Raw genomic sequence first — 23,180 nt, 5'->3', positions numbered from 1 at the left:
GACCTGTTACCTCTGGGCCTGTGTCCATGCCCAGGAAACGAGGGGGACATGGGGCGGACACTAAAATGATGCCACCTTCTCTGCTCTATCTCTCTTCTCTCCACTCAGGGCCCCCAGGAGGCAGCAGGCCCAGCCCTGGGCCAGCAGGACGCTTTTCTGACCAGAGACCAGGCAAGTGCTCGCTTCTTCCCATGCCTGCTCGAGTGACCACCTCTCGCCCACTTCTCCACGAGAGAGCAGGGGGCTGCCTGATCTTGGCCCAGCCTACCCCCTGAGACCTCCGTGATGAGCTCTAAAGCTCCCCACCCTGATTCCAAAACTTGAGAAAACGACCACTCGTAGAGTGATGAAGAGCACACCCTGCCTGGATGCAAATCCCCGCTCCTTCGCGTCCCAGCTGTGTGACCCGGGGCAAGTGACTTACCTTCCCTGAGCCTCAGTTTCCTTATTTCTAACATGGGAATAATACTAGGACCTACTTCCATGACAGTTGTGAGGATGAAACAGACGAATACATGTAAAACCTTAGCACGTGGCCTGGAATGTTTGAGACCAGGCTAAGCGACAGTGACTATTACGTATAATATATATGCCTGGTCACCATCACACTCATCGCTGTGGCTACAGCGTAGTCATTGCTTCCTGATACACCAGGCACGATTTGTATATGTATTCGATAATTTTTAAAATAATAGCTACTACGATTTGAGTGACTTCGGTATGATAAATCCCCTTTTACAGATATGAAAACGGAGGCTCAGAGACATTAAGTAATTTGCCCTATACCACACAGCAGAGGTGCAAGCCCAGGTTATCTGGCTCCAGAGCCCACACCACTGATCAGTCCCCCTTTGAGGTCTGTTTTGCCTGCATCTGATTAAGCTCGTGGGACTTGTTATGACACATGGACTTCAAGGCCCCACTGCATGGGCTACTGATTCTGCGTGGGGCCCAGGCACCTGCATTTTGCACGCTCCCCTCGGTGGTTTTGACAAAGACAACATTCTGAGAACCAGTGAACGGCACAGTGTGGCCACCCTGTCAACTGGAGGCGATAATTCTATGTTGCAGGGCTGTGGGTGAGCCTGGTGCACCTGGTATACAGTCGGTGCTCATCACTCGCGCTCATGCTATAGCAGTTGTTGCTGCTGTCATTGTAACACAGGGACTCAGCTGCCTCTTTCCTGCCCTCTCTCCATCGCCCCTGCAGACGTGGCCCCCAGTGACCTCTGCTATCCAGGGGCCTCCATCCCACCCTGGGAGGAGCGATTAGGAGTCGGAGCCAGGGAGGACCGAGCGGGCCACCCACCAGGCCCTTATTCCCAAGTGTCTGCTGCTGCCCCCCAGCCTGTCGCGACCCCTGCCCGCCAGCCCCCAGCCCCGGAGGAGGACGAGGAAGAAGCCAACAGCTACGATTCGGATGAAGGGAGTATGTGGCACTTAAGGGAGGGGTGTCTGGGAAAAGCCCCTTCAGGGTCACCCCCCAGGGAAACGGGATGGCTCCAGGGAGGGCCCTATACACCCTCCCAGCTCCACAATATGCCAACCATGATCAGTGCATTAACCAAGTTATAAAGATACAAGCTTGTATTACTGTATTCACAATATGACGTCAACTTACTAAAATATAGGTGCTGTTTTCTTATTGTGGTAAAATACCTGTAACATCAGAGTCACCGTGTAACGCATTGTAAAGAGTGCGATTCGGCGATATTCGCGTGGTGCTGTTTGGTGGCTCCTCACCAAGTAGATCATGGAATTATCACGTGACCAGCATCCACTCCTAGGTATACCTACCAGCACGTTTTAGTAGTTTCAAAACTCTCTAATGTGTGTCTTCAAAGAGCAGTTTTTTAAAACCATTTAAAATTTTCTGGATGTTCTCTTTGCATCCATGCAATCAGGGATGTATGAAGTGCCTGCTCTATGCCCCTCCCACTGAGACCCAGGTCCTAGGGACACACACACGTCCCAAGAGCTCGCGGTCAGGCGGAGAGATTGGACCCGCTTAGATGAAGTGGACCGAGGGCTGTGAGCGGTGGCATGGCTTTGGCCCACGATGTCACCCCTTCTCGTTGTAAAACGAGAAGCAGAATACTGCCTCCTAGGCGGGACCGAGGAGGGTAAACTGAGGCACCCCCTGGGAAAGTGCTCGGTAGGCTGGAAATCACTATCATTTCAGTGCTAAACACACACGAGGAACTGGGATCATGTAATGCGTACACCGGAGGTAATAGCACTTGCTGAGCGCCTGTTTCGTGTCGGGCACTTTTCTAAGTGTGTTCTGGGCACGTGCTCCTCTGATCTTCCCCCGGGGCCTGGGAAGAGTTGCTTTTGCTGCTCCTGTTTCACAGGTAGGGAGACGGAGGCTCTAGGGGCTCAGGGACTTGGCCAAGCTCTCATGGCCAGTGAGTGGAGGGACTGCCGGTCCATCTCACTGCTGCCCCACATCAGAGGCCAGAGCTGGTGAAAGGCCAGCTGTCCCCTCCCCATCCATGCTCTCCCGTGGGCCTAGGGGACTGAGTCTTCCTCTCTCTTTAGGCTCGATGCTTAGCCCAGACGGGGCACATAGTCAGTGCTCGGGAAATGTTTGTTGAATGACTGAATGAATGTTCTCTTGGTTCCTGCCTCTGCCCGCTCCAGCCACCCTGGGTGCCCTAGAATTCAGCCTTCTCTACGACCAGGAGAACAGCTCCCTGCACTGCACCATCATCAAGGCCAAGGTGGGTGAGGGGCCATGCTGGGGACCACACGGCCTGCTCTGGCTTCTCCAGGGGACTTGGGGCGGACATGGGTCACCAGGCTCCTGTCTGTTGCCCTGTTTATCTGTGGCAGTGACAGTGATGAGAAAAAGGCAGAAATTAGCCACAGCCCATATCGTGGGGGGAGATGGTCCCAGAGGGTCGTGTAACTGCAGCCGCCTCCCAGGAGCAGAGGCAGCTGGGCCACAAGGGCAGAGCCCGATCTCTGGAGGGGACGAGTGACAGTCCAACCTTGATGGAGCACTCACCACGTGCCAGGCACTGTACAGGTGAAACCGTGTGTAAGTCTCACCCCTTCATGAAGCAGCATTGTTCTCGTCCCCTTTGACCTGGAGGAACATGAGGCTCAGACAGGTTAAGAAACTTGCCTGAGGACACACAGCCAGGAAGTGACATGACCGGGCTTGAAACCCCGTCTGCCTGATTCCGGGGCTCTTTTCCTTCTCTGTCTTCGCAAGAGGGAGCACATGGGGTGGACCGACGGGCAGGACAGAGGCCAGGGGCTGCGCCCAGGGCTGTGGCAGCTGAGTGGCCGGCCCTCCCAAGGCCCTCGCACCACTGCCTTTTCTCTTGCAGGGACTGAAGCCCATGGACTCCAACGGCTTGGCTGATCCTTATGTTAAGCTGCACCTCCTGCCGGGAGCCAGCAAGGTACCATATGGCCTGGGCCTCTCGGCAAGCCAGGAACATGGGCCCTGGCAGGCACCCAAGGTTCCCAGCCCAGAGCCCAAAATAGCCCACCTGCCCCAAACCCCCTCCTCCCTGAGTGGCCAAGGCCTCGCAAGGGGTGAGCGGTGGGCCAGGAGTCATTCTCCCTCGGGGCAGGGCCTCTGCCCATTTCTCCACCCCAGAAACCCGAAATCCAGGAGCTTCCAAGGCCAGGGGAGAAGCAGATGCCCCATGATGCCCTCGCCTGCTCACACACCTCCCGTGGCCCCCAGTGCTGACCACGGTTCCCCTCCCCCTCCCCCTCCCCCTCCCACTTTGTGCCCCAACCAAACACGCCTCATCTCTCAGGAGAAAGGAATCACTCTTTGGATTTCAGGGCTACGCGCCTGAGACAATGCTCTGTTACTGAGAGAAACGTGCCCCCTCCCACCTTGCAGCTCCCTGGTCAGCACTTTGCTCTGGGGAGGAGACGTGGGGTTCGACCCACTCGGAGGGGTTTACTTTGTCCGTTGGATGTGGATGCGCTAAATACAAGGGTGACCGTGCACTTGGTTGCATGATCTCGGCAAACTGCACGTTAAAAATCTCTGCAAGTGTTAATGCCCCTGAAGACAAAAGAGGACACGCACACACACACACACGCACACACACGCACACACACGCACACATGCACACACTTTATCTTTTTCTTTGTTTAGATCAAGGAACAGCAGTCTCTCATCTGGCCATGGCCAGACTGTGAAGTGTTCGGCCACTTCTAACTCCCCAGTGACATTTGCTTCTCCTGACGGCTCTCCTTTCCTCACTTCTAAATCCAAACTTGCTTTGCCAAAGAATCCAGTGAATCATGTCAGTCCGAATTAGATTTCTCACTAGGCTACCTCTTCTGAGTTTAGTACATTTCTAGCCTTCTCTCTTAAAGTGAAAAACTCTGTCTCTTCTCCCCCCACCCCCCCTAACATATTTCAGGCATGAAGGATGCTATTTGGGGAAACCTATGATATCCTCCCAGTATCCCCAGAAATTGTTCCTTCACTGCCTAGGAGTGGGTGACTCTTATTTAGGCCTCCCTGACCTATGAATATTTTTCTCAAAGGAAAATGTCTCAGCTTTCTTTCTTTCTTTCTTATTTATTTATTATTTTTTTAATCCTCGCCCGAGGATATTTTTCCATTGATTTTCAGAGAGAGGGAAAGACAGAGAGAAACATTGATGTGAGAGAAACACATTGATTGGTTGCCTCCTGCATGAGCCCCAGCTAGGGCCCGGGCCGGGGAGGAGCCTGCAACTGAGGTACATGCCCTTGACTGGAATCGAACCCAGGACCCTTTGGTCTGCAGGCTGACACTATATCCACTGAGCCAAACCAGCTATGGCCCTTTCTTTTTTTAAATCCTCACCTAGGATATATTTTTCCATTGCTTTTTCAGAGAGAGAGTGAAAGGGAGGGAGGGAGGGAGGGGGGAAAAGAGAGGGAGGAAGGGAGGGAGAGAGAGAGAAACATCAATGTGAGAGAGACACATCCATTGGTTGCCTCGCGCATGTGCCCTGACTGGGGACGGGGAGAGAACCCACAACCCAGGTACATGCCCTTGACTGATATCGAACCTGCTGACACTCTGTCCACTGAACACACCGGCCATGGCACTGCCTTTTAATCTTAATGGAAAGTTCAAAGAGAGAGCCTACTGCGCGGAGGGAGGGGTGGCTCAGCGTCCAGCCCTGTTGATGGCTGCAGACATCACCCTGAAGATGCCCCCCACTCCGAGATGTGCATTTGGGAGCCCCTGAGCCCCTGGACACTCCTAAAGGGAGTGTCTCCTAAATCACTCCTCCTACCCCCACCCCAAATCAGCCCAGAGGGTGTGGCTGCAGGGCTGGCTCCCCACTGAGGCTGCTCTGTCTCTGGGCTCTAGTCCAACAAGCTTCGGACAAAAACGCTGAGGAACACCCGGAACCCCATCTGGAACGAGACCCTCGTCTATCATGGCATCACGGACGAGGACATGCAGCGGAAGACCCTCAGGTACCTGCCGGGTGGGCAAGAGGGGCCGAGGCTGGAGGATTGACACGTGTGCGGGTCACACGTTAAAACCTCTGCGTAGTGTCTTTCTTCCTTTTTTTACTTCTACAAAACAATATGTATTTCTGGTAGAAACTTCTAAAAATACAGGTAAGTGAAACTCTTAACGTCTTGGCGTCTGGGCATCTGGTGTGTGTGTATGTGTATGTGTGTGTGTGTATGTGTGTGTATGTGTGTCTGTGTGTGTAAAAGTTTCTTACGAAACTGAGAGCTTTAAAAAATAGACCATCATGCCCATCCGGTGTAGCTCCACAACCGATCATCGACCCAGGAACCAAGAAGTTGGCGTTTGATTTGCAGTCGGGGCACAGGCCCGGGTTGTGGGCTCCATCCCCAGTAAGGGGTGTGCAGGAGGCAGCTGACCGGAGTCTCTCTCATTAATGTTTCTACTTCTCTCTCCCTCTCCCTTTCTCTCTCTCTAAAGAAATCAGTGAAAACATACTTTTAAAAATGGACCGTCCTATTAATCAGGCTGTTTTCACCATATGTTGGTGCATCTTATCTCTACAATGTTGTCTTACACTGTGTTTTAAATTATATTAGAGATACGGGAATACATTCTTCTTGTAAAATATGATAGAGGAAGGAACCCCCTTTTACGTTAGTCCCCGCCCACCGCCGGGGTCTGCTTCCTCCCTCTGTGAGCACGTGCATTCTCAGATCAGTGTTGGCACCTTGGACAGTTTCATGCTATGTATCTGGAACCTTCCTTTTCTCTTTTTTTTTTTTTTTTTTTTTAATATATTTTATTGATATTTCACAGAGAGGAAGGGAGAGGGATAGAGAGCTAGAAACATCGATGAGAGAGAAACATCGATCAGCTGCCTCCTGCACACCCCCTACTGGGGATGTGCCCGCAACCAAGGTACATGCCCTTGACCGGAATCGAACCTGGGACCCTTCAGTCCGCAGGCCGACGCTCTATCCACTGAGCCAAACCGGTTTTGGCTTTTCCTTTTCTCTTAACGATCTGTCTTAGAGTCATAGCCGTGAGGAACATTTAGATCAACGACATCTTAACTGCTTCAGGGTTTTCCACAGAATGGATTGATTACAGATTTTTTAAAATGTTTTCATTAATAAATATTACAAATACACAGAAAACTGTAGATTATAATAGAACAAACATCCATGAACCCAGTACTCAGTCTTTTTTAAAAATCTTCACCCAAGGATATGTTCTTATTGATGTGTGTGTGTGTGTGAGAGAGAGAGAGAGAGAGAGAGAGAGAGAGAGAGAGAGAGAAACATTGATCAGCTGCCTACCATACAGGCCCCAACCAGGGATCAAACCCACAACCTTGCGGTGTACGGAATGACGCTCCAACCAACTGAGCCACCTGGCCAGGGCCTAGTACTCAGTCTTTAAAAAACAAACACACGCCTGGCCTAGTGCTCAGCAAATAGGAAGTTAAAGTGCTACTATGCACATCACACATTCGTTGCCAGCATCCATCACAGCTCTCGGCACAGGGTAAGAGCTCACGATAATGCTCTTTTTCTCTCCCCACCCTTTTTGGGGATCGCAGGATCTCTGTCTGTGATGAGGACAAATTTGGCCATAACGAGTTTATCGGTGAGACCAGATTCTCACTCAAGAAGCTGAAGTCCAACCAAAGAAAGAACTTCAACATCTGTCTAGAGCGCGTGATCCCGGTGAGTGCCTCCCCCTGAGGGTGCGATGGGGGGCGGGGAAGAGTTCTGGGGGTGCTGCCTTCCTCTGGGCCCGCAGGGTGCCAGACAGGACAGCTGCTGAGAGGGGGTGAAGATTCCAGGTCAGAGCCTCAGCGTGGTGTCCTGGCTCTGCCTCTTACCAGCCCGCTGTTAGCATCACCTCTCTGACCGTCAGAGTCCTCTTTGGTGACACTGGGGCGGGCAGAGTGGTGAGGCGGTGTGGCCGGCCTGGGTTCAAAGCCCAGGTCTGCTACTCTCCCCTGCTCCCTGGCCTCGGCCAAGGGTCTGAGCTGCTCTGAGCCTCAGCTTCCCTTGTCTGTCCGTGGGCATGATAACAGTAGCTGCCTCATGGGAGGTTTGTGTGAAAGACACAATCAGAACAGAACCTAGTATGTAGTGAGCACTCATAAATGGTAACTGTTGTTCTTATAGGAGTAATACTGCCTGGCCCACCTGTCACTCATGAAGGCAGAAAGCCCCATGCAGAGGAGCAGGGGCAGGATAGCTCAGTGCTTGAGAGCACGGACTCTGGACCCAGAGTCCCTGGTTGGAGTCCTGGCTCTGCCACTTGTCACAGAACCTGGGCCAAATTACTCAACTTCCCTGGCCCCGTTTTTCCATCTGTAAAACGGGATGTTATTAGGGTATCCGTCTCCTCAGGGCCTTTAAGGATTCACGTGAGAGTACTTCTAAAGCTTGAGGACTTTGTTAGATGTGCTTCTGGCCTCTTGAGAAAGAACAAGAGCCAACTTGAGGTTCTCCAATGAGGCTCCGGCTCAGAACCAACTGGAGGTTTTAACACCAGAGCCTCACAAACTAAGATCCCGACTTGGTGAGTCAGGGTGGGACCAGCCATCTGTACTTCAGACATAATCCAACCTGCCCTTTCCGACGCGCGGGCCACCTCGGGCCCAGAGAGGGGAGTGCGTTGCCAAGGTCACACCGTGAATCCGTGGCTGTGTTCCCCGGCAGCCAGCTCCCAGGCAGAGGGCCAGCTGCCCACGGGGAAGCCGTGGCAGGCGGAGGGGGATCCTATAGCAGCTTCCCACCCGATGGCTGGCCCGGGGATGGAATGTCCGTGTGCCACGCCGTGTGTGTGTGTGTGTGTGTGTGTGTGTGTGTGTGTGTGTGTGTGGCGCAGGCGAAGGAACGAGACACAACAAGGAAAATCACCAGGAAGGATGTACACCGAATGCCAGGCTCCAAGTAAAACCCAGAAGACAGCCCGGGAGGGGAGCGTTTCCTCTGGGCCCTGCCCAGTAACAGCGGGCTCTTCAGGCTCCCGCTTCCGTCCTGCACTCAGTGCGTCCAGGTGGCCAGGACAGTGGCCAGGCCGCCGCCTGAGTCGCCTGCTCCTGGGTCTGCCCATCTTGCTGTGATGGATGCAGCCGGCCCTAGTGGCATGGGGCTGGCAGGACCGACGGAGGCCGCAGTGGCCACAGACCTCCGCTGAAAGGGATTACATCTTTCATTCTGCGCCCTTCGTTCCCCCACCACCAACTTTCCCCGTTGCCCCACCAAGGGCAGGGGCCACATCAGTGCTGTGCCTTCCTCCCCCTGGACCTCAGTTTTCCTCATCTGTAAAGTGGGGAGATTGTCTTTAACCAGCTGTTTTCACACTGTGTTCCCTAGAACCTCAGAGTCCCCCAAAGGACCTTAGGAGCCGCAGGGGAAGAAGCACCTGGTGGCCCGACCCCAGGACCCCTGTGCCACCGCCACCGAGCAGACCAAATCCTGTCGGTTTTATGCATGGGGCGCTCTGCCACTTCTTGGCTGTGCAGCCTGGGGCAAGTGGCTTAACCACTGTGCCATCCTCTGTAAAATGGGGCTATGAATACAACCTGCATCACAGGCATTGACACTGTCTGTCAGTGGTTCGTGTTATGCAAACTTTAGCTGGAAGGGAGAAAACTGGATGCTCAGAAAACCTGTCCTCCTGGCTCTGATGCTAATGGAGGGGGAGGGGCATGTGGTCCTTTCTGCGTAGGGAGATGAGCCCCATAGACGATGTTACATTTCCTTTCTGTTTCCTTCTCAGATGAAGCGTGCCGGGACCACCGGGTCCGCCCGAGGCATGGCCCTCTATGAGGAGGAGGTGAGCACTGAGTGGATGTTGAAGCCCCAATCGGGGGCTGGCCCCTCCCTCTTCTTTCCTCCCTGGCCCCACCCCTACTCTTTCTCCAAACCCACCTGCCTGTTGGTTCACGTGAGAACTGCCTTGCCCATGGTGTTAGGACATGAGACCAGGTGGATGCTCTTCACACCTGGAGCCCGAGGTCGGGGAAGCCCCATCCTCTCCCACGACGGACACCCTTGAGTTCCCCGGCCTCGTTGGCAGAGGCCCTGCGGTGCTTCTGTAGGACGGAGCCAGGCCACCTCCCTCCGTGGGGACGGACGGAGGCTCTTTGAGCTCTGGGTGCCATGCCCTCAGGCTAGGTCTCTGTGCAACCCCAGGGACCACATTTGTGAGAAGACGGGTTCTATCAGGGAAGTCTGAACTCGGAGTCAGGGATCAGGCCAGGCGAGGGTCAAGGCTCAGTCCTGTGTCAGAGCCGGGGCAGTCACTAACCAGGATCAAATTCTACCCATGATTGGAGTCAGGGCATAGCCCATGTCTCGGGTGAACTAAAACCATGGACCTGTGCCCAGACCAGTCCCCTTGGCCTTCTGCATTCGCCGCTCCCTGGAGGCCGGGTCCGCTGTCCATGGTGCTGACGGCACTAGCTCTGGCCCAGCTCCTCCCACTTCCCAGGGCCCGCCCCTAATGCTCCCATCCAGGTGCCTGGCCCGCTCCCCTCTGGGGCTCACGCCCCTCTTCTCCTATTGCAGCAGGTGGAGCGCATTGGCGACATCGAGGAGCGCGGCAAGATCCTGGTGTCCCTCATGTACAGCACACAGCAGGGAGGCCTCATCGTGGGCATCATACGTTGCGTGCACCTGGCCGCCATGGACGCCAATGGCTACTCAGATCCGTTCGTCAAACTGTGAGTCAATGCCTTGGGACTGTGAGTGGGCCCCAGACGGGGCTCCAGATCCTTGCAAATGGGGAACCAGAGAGCTTCCCCAAGACCATTGTACGCTGAGGCCCAGAGAGGGAAACGAGCCTGCCCAAGGTCACACAGCGAGACAGAGGACCAGAACGGGCTAAAGTGTGAGGCTGGAGTCCCACACAGCCACACGGTGCGTCACGCGCCCATATGAGAGTTTGTGACTCTCCCCTCCTGTGGCAAGGTCACAGGCACCCCATTTGTAGCCCCTTAGAACAAGCAACACACACCTCCAGCCATCCAGAGCCCCAGGATCAGATAAGCAATCTGGCCTTTTCCAGATTCAGTCTGGAAATGCTCACATAAAAGACCTTAGACTTTGGGGTGATTCCTGTGATCTCACTCGTGGGGGGAAAAAAGAGACTTTGTCATCTGTTAGTCAGAGTCCTCTGAGAAAATGCCACAGTGGGATTACACAGACGAGGATTTCATGAAAGGAAATGCTGTGTGAGGGGGGCAGGGAGAGTTGGGGTACATGGAGAGCTGTTAGGGAGCCCCGAGTCTGACCCTAGTGAGGAGGGATGAGCAGAAGCTTCCTGGACACAAGTTCAGCAAGGCCGTCGGGGAGTCCTTAGGCCCCAGGTCACCTTCCCTCCCTGGCCCCACCCCTTCAGAGTGGGCCTGCCATAGTGTGCCCACCACATCTGGTTGTCAGCTGGGGGCATGGCCTTGGCACAAACATGGCATGGATTTCCAAGCACAGCAGCTGGGGCCTGGGTGGGTTATGCCCCTGTAGTTGGAGGTCCACCAGGCACATTCTCATAGCTGCCCTTGAATCAGACATGGGGTTCAACCCCCCTCCCATCTCTGGAAACTGCTAGCTGTGTGACTATAAGCAAGTTACCTAACCTCTCTGAGCCTCAGATTCTTCATTGGTAAGTTGGAGACAGTAGTTCCACTTATTTCCAAGAATGAACATAAGGCCAAATGAGACGTCATAGATAAAACAATTAGAATTGCTCCTGGTACAGAACTATTGAGCTACTCACATGGAACTCTGCCTTGTCTCATGGTGGCAAAGTGCGTATTTGCCTGGATGTGGTTGAGAGCCTGGGCTCTGGATCTCGACTGCCTGAGTTGGAATCCCAGGTCCGATAGTCTTCAATAGTCTCTAACTGTGTGACCTCGGGCTCATGCCTTGACATCTCTGGGCCTCAGTGTCCTCCTCTGTAAAATGGGAAGAATAATAGTGTGCATTAGGTCCTATTGTCCTAGAAGCAGGAGCCAAGATAGGATGAAATGTGTGTGAGATTTACTGAGGAGAGCACACGTGAAGGGAAATTGAGAGGGAGCTGGGGGAGGGCGGTGGAGACAACGGGCCTTGGTACAGTCTGCTCCCGGTGCGGGGAGAGGGAGGAGGGTGGGGAGTCAGGAAGTCTTAGACTGCAGTGCTGTTCTGAGGAAGTTTCCACCAGGGTGATGAGGAATCCAGAAGCACAAAGTCACCCTTCAGAGGAACCCTGCATCTCTCAGAAACAGGGCCGCCTCGCGTCCCTGCCAGCTCAGGCTGTGGCTGAGAGCAGCCACGGGAAGCATGGCCCCGTGAGCACAAAGGGGGAATCCGAGCCCAGCAGCTTGTCAGGCAGTTCCGCCCCCTGCAGCGGGGGGCCCAAGGGGTGCATAGGTGGGGTCTGGTGGGTAGTAGGTGCTCAATAAAAGCCTGTCGTCATGGTTCTAAACAGCTACCATCGTTGTTCTTACTCAAGGCAACCAATATTTATTAATGTTCTCTCCAGCCTGGGAGCACTGCTGACCCACTGCCTCTGAGCACGGAAAGGGACACTTCCCTTAAGCCCTTGGTGAAAAACCAGGCCAGCATGGGCTTTACTTCAGATTTCCTTTGAATGAGGATTTAGTTAACAAAAGAACACACGTGGCAGGCATGAATTTGATCTCCAGGAGTAGTTTGGTTTTATTTTTTCCTATGGTCTGGTAAAGTTAACTCATGGGCTGCTGTCCTGCTCTCCATTAAATCCCAGCCACGTGCAAGTTGGTTTTCTTAAATAATTCTCCCCACCGGCCCTTCTCCCGTCCACCCAATCCCAACAGAAGGAGTAGAGTCGCTGAGTCTCCAGGGAAACAGCTGACCTGGCAGCTGTTGTGGAAAGGGAAACAGGAGACTGAATCAGTTACAGGGGTGGGCAAACTTTTTGACTCGAGGGCCACAATGGGTTCTTAAACTGGACCGGAGGGCCGGAACAAAAGCATGGATGGAGTGTTTGTGTGAACTAATATAAATTCAAAGTAAAGGCGCGGAGGGGAGAGCAAGAGAACCTGATAGAACAGCCGGATCCGGCCCGCAGGCCGTAGTTTGCCCATGGCTGGTTTAGGATCAAATAAAGATTTCGAAAGTCAGAATCGCCCTTTATTTTTGTCCAGCATTTGGCACCTTTCAATTCCCCGTTTGTTTCTCCTCTTGAAAAGTATCCTCAAAAACAGATTGGTAAGGGAGAAAGAAATGTTTGCCCTCTCTAGTGACTGGGAAACTGAGGCACGTTGAAGTGACGCTCAGGTTCAAAGTTGCACAGTTAGTGAGAGCTTGAATAAGAACCCAACTGTCACAACTCCTTGGGGTTTTTAGCCCATTTTATTTATTTCCCCAGAAACTATTGATTGCGCACCTACTATGTGCCAGGCATTGTGTCTGCACTAGGGAAGAGCCTTCCAAACAGAGGAAACAGTATGTGCAAAGGTCCTGGGGTAGGAAGGAGTGAGTGGGAAGTGGGGTGAAGAGCCTGGGTAAGATATGGCTGGGCTAGAGCAGGGACCCAACCTCTCAGCTCTGAAGGCCACATCAAAGATTTTGAACTTGACGCCTAGGACAAAGGGAAGCCATTAAATAGTTCTGAGCAGAGGAGTGACAGTAATTAGATTTGCAGCTTATCCCTTTTGTCTACACACATGGATGGCCTCTCCCCTGCAGTTGGGGCCAACGTAGGGGTGATGGATGGTAAAATGCCAGGCACAGCATCAGGGTCTCAATTTGATCCTTTGAGAGCAAGTCCTGGCTAAGAGCACAGACTCCAGATGCAACAGCTGGGCTCAGTCCCTGCTGTGTGACCGGAGGCACCTGTCTCAGCTTCTCTGGACCCTCAGTTTCCTTGTAGGTAAAATGGGTGGTTGCAGTTCTGCCGTCCAGGGTTTGTGGAGGGGTAAGTGCACCTCAGGTGCTTAGTGCAGTGCCTGACATCAAGCAGAGACTCTAATGCACACTGGTCATCGTTAATGCTGGTTCACTTCCTCATTGGTTCATCAGTTATCCCCCTGACACCGGAAGGAGCCTTTGGGGTCGTCAAGGGGCTGTTCTTAGTCATTGAACTTCACTCGTAACAGCCTCTCATGTCTCCTCTCAGCTGGCTGAAACCAGACATGGGAAAGAAGGCCAAACACAAGACTCAAATTAAGAGGAAAACCTTGAATCCTGAATTTAATGAGGTAAGGCTGCCCCAGTTTTTGCCATGCTGTGGGATATTAACTGTGTGAGAATCGAACAAACTCCATACCAGAATGCTATCAGGCACCTCAAGAAAGTGCTTCTTCATAAATCAGCTTGAATTACTCAAGGAGAGGTAATGGGTTTCTTGTCCCTGGAAGAAATCAAGCCTAAGACCAAAACCTATAGATTAGGCATGTCATAGGCAGGAAGTTGAGTTTGAAGAGAGATTGAATGATATCACCTCCAGTAACGTCACCAATTCTAACAAGCTGTAATACTGAAATCTGAGGAGACACATTAGAACGGTGATGCCCGTTACCATCCACCCAGCTGGCATTGCCCTCTCTCTTCCTCCCCACATCCATCCAGTGCAGTGGTCGGCAAACTGCGGCTCGCGAGCCACATGCGGCTCTTTGGCCCCTTGAGTTTTTAGCAAAGGCCAGCTTAGGAGTACCCTAATTAAGTTAATAACAATGTACCTACCTATATAGTTTAAGTTTAAAATTTTGGCTCTCAAAAGAAATTTCAATCGTTGTACTGTGGATATTTGGCTCTGTTGACTAATGAGTTTGCCGACCGCTGATCCAATGCATCAAGCTGCTGTTTAGATACTCAGTGAATGGCTCCTTCCTTCGTGTTCTCACTGCTGCTGCCTTGCCTTCGACCCTGGCATGTCACGCTTGGACTATTGCAGTAGACTCCTGAGTCACCTCCACATAAGCTTTGTAAAACACGAATCTGAATGTGTCACCCCCTTGCTTAAATAACCCAACAGTGACTCCCTAACTTCTTAGCACGACAGTCAAGCCCTTTCAAACTCACCGCCCACCCCTGCCCCGTCACACAACCCCCCTCCTCAAGTCACTAAATTCCGTGCAGGTCCCTGGCGCACCCCTCAGCCTTCTGCATCTGCCGTTCCCTCTCCCTAGACCTCCCTCTCCCTCCTTTCCTCTCTGGCGAGCTCCTAGTCATTCCTCAAGACTCAGTGTGTGAACCCCAGAGATATGCTTCCTCTATGCTCCCAGGCTTTATGCACCCCTCTGTCTAATGCTGTCCCTCTGGGTTTCAATGGTCTGTTGACAAGCCTGTCAGACACTAGGGTCCAGAAATATCTGAGGAATATAATGATCTGATGTTGGGCCAGTCAGCCACGTTGGTTTTCACCAAATGTTACAAAGTGGGAAAGGGAAGCTACAACACAGTGTGTTTTGTGTCATTTCATTTTTTAAAAAACATATTTTATTGATTTTTACAGAGAGGAAAGGAGAGGGAGAGAGAGTTAGAAACATCGATGAGAGAGAAACATCAATCAGCTGCCTCCTGCACACCTCCTACTGGGGGTGTGCCCACAGCCAAGGTACATGCCCTTGACCGGAATTGAACCTGGGACCCTTGAGTTCACAGGCCGACGCTCTATCCACTGAGCCAAACTGGTTAGGGCAGTCATTTCATTTTTAAAAAATATATGCCATTAGCACATGCCTGGGGAATATTCTGGGGAAACAGAGTCAGAGCAATCACTGGCCCGTGAGTGCAGCCCGTCCTGTCCCGGCCCCTCTGTCAGCCGGCCCCCTGGTTTCCTGACTCTGATTCGTGAATTTTGAGTAAAGAGCCAACCACTGCTGTCCTGCCCTCCCCTCTCCTGAAATCTGAGCAGGTCACAAAGGAAGAAATCCCAATCGCCCATCAGCTCGTTAGCAATAGAGGAAACACACATCAAGACCAGACCCCAGATCTGATAACAAACCAGCACACACCTGTTGTGAGAGGTGGTGCCCGGTGCGGGTGCTCCTGTGGGGAAAGGCAGACACTGGGCGAGGAAGCCAGCGGTCCCACTTCCAAGGGGAAGTCTGTCAGAACACTGCAAAGGCCTTAGATTTTTTAATTTAAATTCCATTTATTTAGGGGATGGGGAATATAGTCACATTCGAAAATTCCAAAAGTCGTAGAGGGTATCCGAGCAAAACCTCCTCCTCCTACAGCCTCTAGAACCCACTTCTTTTCTTCTGAAGCAGCGATATTATCTTTTTCCAGGAGATTAGATAGATAGATAGATAGATAGATAGATAGATAGATAGACTGATAGACAGATAGATGCATATATGTATATCTGTACGTAGACATAGGTATAGATACAGCAAATATATGTGTGGCTGACATTCTTAGTGGGCACCAATGGTATTGCAGTAAATATATCCATTCTTCTCTATCTTACAATGTTATAAACTCAGAACAACACTTCTTGGGATATCTTGATAAGTCATCAGGGGTGTACGCATGGTTTAGCTGCAAGGGTGCCTTTCATCATGTCATTCATGATCATGAAAAATTGGAAACAACCTAACTACTTGACCATCAGGCATTAGGTGATGGTACAGCCACACAGCCATTAAAGGAGCCATTAAAATGGTGATGCCTCCCTGGCCGGTGTGGCTCAGTTGGTTGAGCATCGTCCCAGGCGCCCACAGGTCATCTGTCAATCCCCAGTAGGGGGCGTGCAGGAGGCAGCTGACTTATGTTTCTCCCTCTCCCTCTCCCTCTCCCTTCCTCTCTCACTGGAAAAAATCAATAAAACATACTTCTTTAAATGGTGATGCAGAGAAGTATTTGCTAGCATGGGAAGTTGGGTTTTGCCATGCGTTCTCTGAAATGGGAAAAGAAAGCCACAAGATGATATATGCATATTGTATTTCAGATAGTATAATACATGAATATTTCACATAAAATAATGTTCTAATGAATATTCATATTCATTTTTTAAAACACTGGAAGCATAAGCACCTGTTGCTCATGTCAGCCTCAGTCCCCTCAGCTACCTTGAATCTCTAAGTGATGGCGGCCAGGGAGACCTACCCGAATGGAAGGCCTGAATCCATGGCCCCCGGCCTCCAGGGAAACTCTGCCGGGACCAGCTCTCTAGCAAACTCCACCTGCCTTCCAGTTCCAAACAGTCCCTGCAGAGAGAATTACAGGGCTCAGGAGATTCGTTATGCAGAATATTTGTTGAAAAGGGATTGTCACACCCTGGCTGGTTTGGCTCAGTGGTTGGAGCATCGGTCCGCACACCGAAGGGTCATGGGTTCGATTCCCGGTCACAGGCACATACCTCGGTTGCAGCCCCAGTAGGGGAGCATTTGGGAGGCACATAAATCAATCTCTCTCTCTCTCTCTCTCTCTCTCTCTCTCTCTCTCTCTCTCTCTCTCTCTCTCTCTCTTTCCCCCACCCCCACCCTTCCACTCTATCTGGAAATCAATGGAAAGAGTATCCTTGGGTGAGGATTTTAAAAAAAGAAGAAAGAAAAGGGATTGTCAGGCCTGGAATAGAGGCTCAGAGTGGGAGGGCCCCCTTGTGCCCAGAACGCCTACTTCAAGGGCCTCCCTTGGTCCATGAACCCCTCAGACTTGGCCTCTTAGCTCCCAGTGCCAAAGGCTGGGGGACCTCTCACACACCCGCCCCCCTCTCTTGCATCCAGGAGTTCTTCTATGACATCAAACATAGCGACCTGGCGAAGAAGTCGCTGGACATCTCGGTCTGGGACTATGACATCGGCAAGTCCAACGATTACATCGGTGAGTGCTCCCAGCTCCCCGCGAAAACCTGCCCCCTGTCCTCCCAGGGCTGCGGGGGGCGGGGGCGGGGGGGAGTAGCGGGGGTGAGAGTCCTTTTTTGGCAACCACATCATCAAACACTGAGTCAGAAACCATGGTCCCTACTTGGGTCCACTTTGAGAAGCGGTTAGATGAGAGAGCTTACAAAGTTGGGAAGATTGGGTCATGATTGGTTCTTTGCCGAACACATCACCTCTGGCGGGATAGTTAAATCACAGAGCATGGGGCCTGTGGCTCTGCAGAAAATGGGGTGCAAAGGACGTCTCCTTAATCTGTGTGCAAGTCCAGGGTGAAGGCTCTGATTTTCCCAGTCGGCCTCCAAATACTGAGGAAGGACAGTCACTAAAGATGGATGGGGAGCCCAGCCCGTGTGGCTCAGTGGTTGACCATCAACTCATGAACCAACAGGTCGCCAGTTTGATTCCCAGTCAGAGCACATGCTCGGGTTGTGGGCTCGATCCCCAGTAGGGGGCATGTAGGAGGCAGCCGATCCCTGATGTTTCTCTCTCCTCGTGATGTTCTATCCCTCTCTCACTCTCTCCCTTCCTCTCTCTCTACAAAAAAAAAAAAAAAAAAAAAAAAAAAATCAATAAAAACATTAAAAAAAAAAAAAAAAAAAAGATGGAGCGGGGAAGGGACTCCAGGCCAGGGACACAGCTTGAGCAAAGGCGTGGCCGCGGGATGGAGCGGGGGATGCAAGTGACTCTTTGGCAACAGAAGCTGCGTTTCCACAGGAGAGGGAGGTTGGTTTCTGTGGGTGCGCAGTGATCTGTGGCCGCTCCTAAAACACAGGCAGCTTGGTGCGTCGGTAGGGAGCCCCGGCGGGTTGGTGAGCAGGTGGCCTTCGGGCAGAGCGGCCAGGAGAGCAACACCGTAACACCCACCCGCGGAGCACGGTGCCCAGGCGCCGGAGGGGCTCACCGCTTGGCGGCAGTTTTCCCCCAACTGGACATTTGGGTCCAGAACGCGAGTCCCCTGTGTCCCTCCGCTCTGACCCCTGTCCCTGTCCGCCCTTGTCACCCAGGAGGCTGCCAGCTGGGGATCTCGGCCAAGGGAGAGCGCTTGAAACACTGGTACGAGTGTCTGAAGAACAAGGACAAGAAGATCGAGCGCTGGCACCAGCTCCAGAACGAGAACCACGTGCCCAGCGATTAGGATGGCGCCCGGCTTCCTAGCTCCGTGCCCTGCCCCCTGCCCAGGTTCCCCCCAGCCTGCCCCAGCGGCCCACTGCGCTCTCGTCTCTCTCCTGTACGCCCCCTGCCCCTCCCCTGCCGCCTTCCCTGAACCTGCTTTTGGGGTCCCCCTCACCTTGGGCATTGCTGCCAAAGACCTCCTCCGCCCCCCGCGATGCTGCTGCTGCGAGGCTGAGGCTGCGAGGCTGCGAGGCTGCGAGGCTGCGAGGCGGTCTCTGAGCGCAGCCCCGCTCGTCCAGGTCCCGCTAGGATGGAGCAGTCGGGACAGGGATGGGAGATCTTTACAAGGAGGTTGTTCCTTTAACAACCTCCCTGTTTGGGTAATTACAGACGTTCGTCATCATTTAGGACTGTTTTAGCCCCCCTGGCCTTGAGCAGGCGGCACGTACACTCCCATTCCCTGCGTCGCGTCTGTGTGTCCCCTCAGCGGTCAGCACGGGACAAGGCTGTGGGGACCCTGAATCGGGTAGACATAGAGCGTCCAGGCTCCCACCTTTCTGTCCCTCTCCACCCCCGTCTCTTTGCCCTTCTCCTCTCCCTCTCTCAGGGGGTTCAATAGCAAAAAACATCCTAACAGCCTCACCCCTCACCTCCTCTCACCTGCCAGACCAGCAGTCACGGAGAAACTGGCAAAACCCGAACTTCCATGTAGACCCTTGCTTCCTCGGAATGCCCACTTCTCCTGTGGGCACCGCCAGGCGGCCTCGGGCGGCGGGGCCGGCTGCTGGCATTGCCCAGGTGCAGGCAGCAACCCGCAGGCTGTGCAGGCGCCCGAGGAGGGCTTTCCCAGCCCCTGGCCTCCCTCAGTGGGCGCAGAAGGCGCCTGGAAGCCAGAGCTCTGGCCCCGGGGGGAGGGGAGGCGGGCAGGGGCTCAGGGGCCTCACAAAGCCAGCATCCGGTTCCTCCTTCCTCTGCTCTCAGTTCAGTGGACCCACAACCCCTGTCCCTGACACGCTGACTCAGCTGCTTTGACTCTCGCGCCTGTGTCTCACCCCGAATCGCCCCGAATCTCTGTCTCTGTCTCTCTACCTGTCTCTGTCTCTCGCACCCTCCAAGTGTGCGGGAGGAATACACCACCATCGTGGATCTAAAACTTCAGTGTGACAGGTGCCAGTGCCAAAGGCGTTTGTTCCATCGGAACCACCCAGTCTTGCTCTTTAAGAAACTTGCTTTCCGAAGGAGAAGGCAGTGCGGACAAGCATTCCACATCCGAGGCTGGGTTTGGGCGGCTTCGTTGCCCTGTGAAAAAGCCTTGGTTTTTCCCAGTTCCCTCGACGCCTGCCCCTGTGAGAATCAGCCCCTCTGTCCACCCACCCTTATCCGAGATGGACACGCAAAGGCTCACTTTCTGGAAACACGCCTTTCCGCCTTCCCTGGCCAGGCTCTCCACCCCCAGCTCTCCGCACAATTCATGGAGAGTCCCTGATTTCTAAGCACCACGTTCCCCGCCTGCCTGCCCCGAGATGGCCAACAGCTTCCTGGCTGCCGTCGGCCCCCTGACCCTCCGCGGCCCCGGCGCCCGCCTCTGCCCCTCGGTTTGCCCTTAGGAGAAAGCATGCTGGCTGCGTCGCCCGAGCCTGGCGCTGGTACTGGCGCTGGAACCAGCATGTGGCGAGCTCCCGGTGCCCACAGTCCAGGCGCACGCTCTCTCCGCTCTCCCCACAAATGTAACAGCTCCCCCCCCACCCCCACCCCCCCCACACCCCCGCCGCCAAGCCTCGAGTACACACACGCCCTCCGCCCTCCGGTGCATGCAGAACCCCAGAACCGCCCACCGCCTTTCTTTGTGATGATGTAGCCAAAAATAAACTAGGAATATCCAGGAGCACCGCGGCCTGCGCTCTTTCTTTCTGGTTCCCGGGGTTCTTTCTCCCCGCCAGGATACAGCCACTGCCCGGAGAGCCGGTGTTCAGTGAGCCTCTGCTATGTTCCAGCCCCTGGGGATACGGCGGCCAACAAGGCAGGCAAGGTCTCTGCCCACGTGGAGCTTGCTTTCTGTGGATGTCAGCTTGGGCAGGTAGGCTCAAGGCCACTCGTCACCCTACAGCCTCTTAGAAGAGGACTTTGTGCTGGTGCCCACCCACCAGGCAGACAGCATCCTCAGCTTCTCCCTACCACCCCAGCCTTGGGGGCAAGTCCCACGTGGTCGTGGGCTCAGATAACGTGAAAGCTGTCAGCTCACTCACCCGACTGGTGAATAACCCAAAGCCCAGAGGAGGAACAGTCTCCGGGAGGGAGCTAGATCCTAGATCAGGGACCCCCGGTGGGTACTCTTAGCAGGTTGATTCACACCAATGAAATCATCGAGTGCCTCCTTTGTATTCCAGCACCTTCCATCCTGCAAGGAGCCTTTCCAGGGGCCCCTCCCTCGAGGTTCTCCACGTCCCAAAAGTGAGCTGAGTAGGTAACGAACTTTCCTGCTGGATCCCTGATCCCACTGTAACCCGTCCCCAGAGCGCTCGGGAAAATGTATCGGGAATGTTGGTTTCCTCCCAGAAGGAACAGTCAGTTCCATCCCACAGAAGCTGGGCCTTTTCCAGGCCATGTTCAAAACGAGTTCCTTGTCTTGTCCCCCTAAAGGGAGGTTCCCAGTGTTGGGCAGAAGTCGGCATAACAGGATCACCTGGGGAGATTTTTTTCAGTCTACCCAAGCTCTGCCCGCCAGAATACTGACTGGTTAATCCACTTGCCGTGGACCAAAATATTTCCTGGTTGATGTCTGTTTCTACCTCCATCGTGACTTGGCAAACCACTGCCCAACATCCTGTTTTTTCCTGCAATTCAGCTAGCGGCCACCAGCTGGAGAGAGGTGCCGGTTAGAGCCATCCAGGCCTCCCAGGAATGGCAGGGGACACTTGTTGCCACTGCTCATGGCAGACATCACTAATCGATCCGGCATCATTCCCACAGAGCCTCCTTGCAGCCTCTGAATCCTTCTTAACACAGCAATCCAGGCAGCCACCACCACTCAGTCATGGGCAGTTGAAAAGAAACCTCATTTCCTTCTCTAGACATGGGGACATCCCAACGAAACAGATAAAGACACACAAGAAAAGTCCTCATAAACATCGGTACACCTGACTTGGCTAATTCTCTCCCCCCACCCCACCCCCCATTGAAGTAAAGCAGAGGCAATATGATGTGGTAGAAAGCACCTGACCAAAACCACAGCAGCTTTTTCACTCTTCAAGTCCAGCGTTCAGATCCCGGCCGCCACTTTCTAGCTGTGGAGTCTCAGTTTCCTCACCTGGAAAATGGGGACAATCGTAAATACTTCAAAGAGGTGAGACCAAGTTGCCAAGCTCTGGTCCCCCATCAGGGCTGACCAAGGCGAGGCCCAGGAAGGGGGAGGGCATCAAAGGGCTGGCGGTTCCTGGTAGAAGGCGTATGAGCTGGGCCCACAGGCAAGTGGATTAAACGGTCAGTATTCTGGTCCCTCCTCCGCTCAGATTTGCCGGGGACATTGGCCTAAGGAAGTTCAACAATACATGCCAGCCCCACGGAAATACGAATCACCACGCATGCACGTAAGAGGGATATTTGCTCGGCTCTGGCCCAGTACTGCTGCGTGACCTTGAGCAAGTCACTTCCCCCTGTGGGTCCTCAACTCCATAGGTAGGACATCCGAGTATCATAATCTTCTAACTTGGCTGCCAGGGCCCACACGCGGGCCTTAACTTCCCAGTCATTCAAGGAAGGCCTAGACCAGGGGTGGGGAACCTTTTTTCTGCCAAGGGCCATTTGGATATTTGTAACATCATTCAAGGGCCATACAGAATTATCAACTTAAAAGTCAGCCTGCTATATTTGGTCAAACACTTAATGAACTCACCCCTGATGCCCTGGCAGGGCCAGACCAGATGATTTCAAGGGCTTTCTGTGGCCCGCGGGCCGGACGTTCTCCATGCCTGACCTAGACCTTTCTGCTGAGGGCAGGCCCCTGGCGTGAGTCCTGCGCCATCTGTCTGGTAGGAAACACACAAGGATGCGCCATCTATAATTTCCTGTTCCTGTTTCTTTAAAGGGAACAAGAACTTAAAGCCACTTGCAAAAGCATGAGGGCGTAATTCTGTATTCTTCCAATTATTTCCTCAATCTTTTGCAGTAGTAATTCTTACAACTCACGCTTCCCTAATTCTAGGCAATGTTTTGTGAAACTTGCTTTTATAACATGTTCCCAAAGAATTCAGTGCTGGTTTCCTAAGGACAGATCTCTTTCGAACTCATGTTGGATCTGTTTATATGTAGGTTTAGCCAAAAATATACATTTTATGAACAAGTGCTTTTGCCATAAAGGCATTTGGGAGCAAACGAAATCTTTGATATACATACGACCCAACCAGTGGGCAAAGCGAGTGTTGTGTGGATGGACGCCCACCCCTTCGTAGTTACATTTTGCTTTAAGCAAAAGTCAACATAGTGCACAGGAATGGGGAGTGCCAGTGAACGGAGGAGCTGGTGAAGAGGATGGTAATTAAGAAAGACAGCTAATGGGCATCTATACATGACTTCATCCAACAATAACAGAATACACAGTCTCCTCAAGCTCACATGCAACATTCCCCAGGACCACATTCAGACCAGAAAAACACCCTCACTAATGCATCTCATCAAAGTGTGCTCTCTACCATGATGGAATTCAACACTCTATCAATAACAGAAGGCTATCTGGAAAATTCCAAAATATTTGAAGACGGTAACACACTT

At 53.0% G+C, this 23,180-nt stretch overlaps 1 protein-coding gene across 5 annotated transcripts in view; it reads left to right on the top strand.

Annotated features, from left to right (window-relative positions):
- The window catches only part of RPH3A (rabphilin 3A), a 150,619-nt gene extending 130,321 nt beyond the window's left edge, over positions 1 to 20,298 (top strand). For all 5 annotated transcript variants that reach the window (XM_080650258.1, XM_080650257.1, XM_080650259.1 and 2 more), the window contains 11 exons: positions 109 to 171; positions 1,211 to 1,429; positions 2,644 to 2,723; positions 3,339 to 3,413; positions 5,348 to 5,457; positions 7,044 to 7,170; positions 9,227 to 9,283; positions 10,018 to 10,172; positions 13,589 to 13,670; positions 17,145 to 17,241; positions 18,305 to 20,298. In XM_080650258.1, coding sequence (XP_080506384.1) covers positions 109 to 171; positions 1,211 to 1,429; positions 2,644 to 2,723; positions 3,339 to 3,413; positions 5,348 to 5,457; positions 7,044 to 7,170; positions 9,227 to 9,283; positions 10,018 to 10,172; positions 13,589 to 13,670; positions 17,145 to 17,241; positions 18,305 to 18,435 — 1,196 coding nt within the window. In that variant the 3' untranslated portion in view covers positions 18,436 to 20,298. The remainder of the gene's footprint in view (positions 1 to 108; positions 172 to 1,210; positions 1,430 to 2,643; positions 2,724 to 3,338; positions 3,414 to 5,347; positions 5,458 to 7,043; positions 7,171 to 9,226; positions 9,284 to 10,017; positions 10,173 to 13,588; positions 13,671 to 17,144; positions 17,242 to 18,304) is intronic.
- Positions 20,299 to 23,180: the final 2,882 nt, after the last annotated feature.

The sequence above is a fragment of the Plecotus auritus genome, assembly GCF_963455305.1.
Source record: "Plecotus auritus genome assembly, chromosome: 13".
In the NCBI taxonomy this organism is placed as follows: Eukaryota; Metazoa; Chordata; class Mammalia; order Chiroptera; family Vespertilionidae; genus Plecotus; species Plecotus auritus.
The sequence above is the reverse complement of the archived record's forward strand: the minus strand, read 5'-3'. Positions and strand labels throughout refer to the sequence as shown.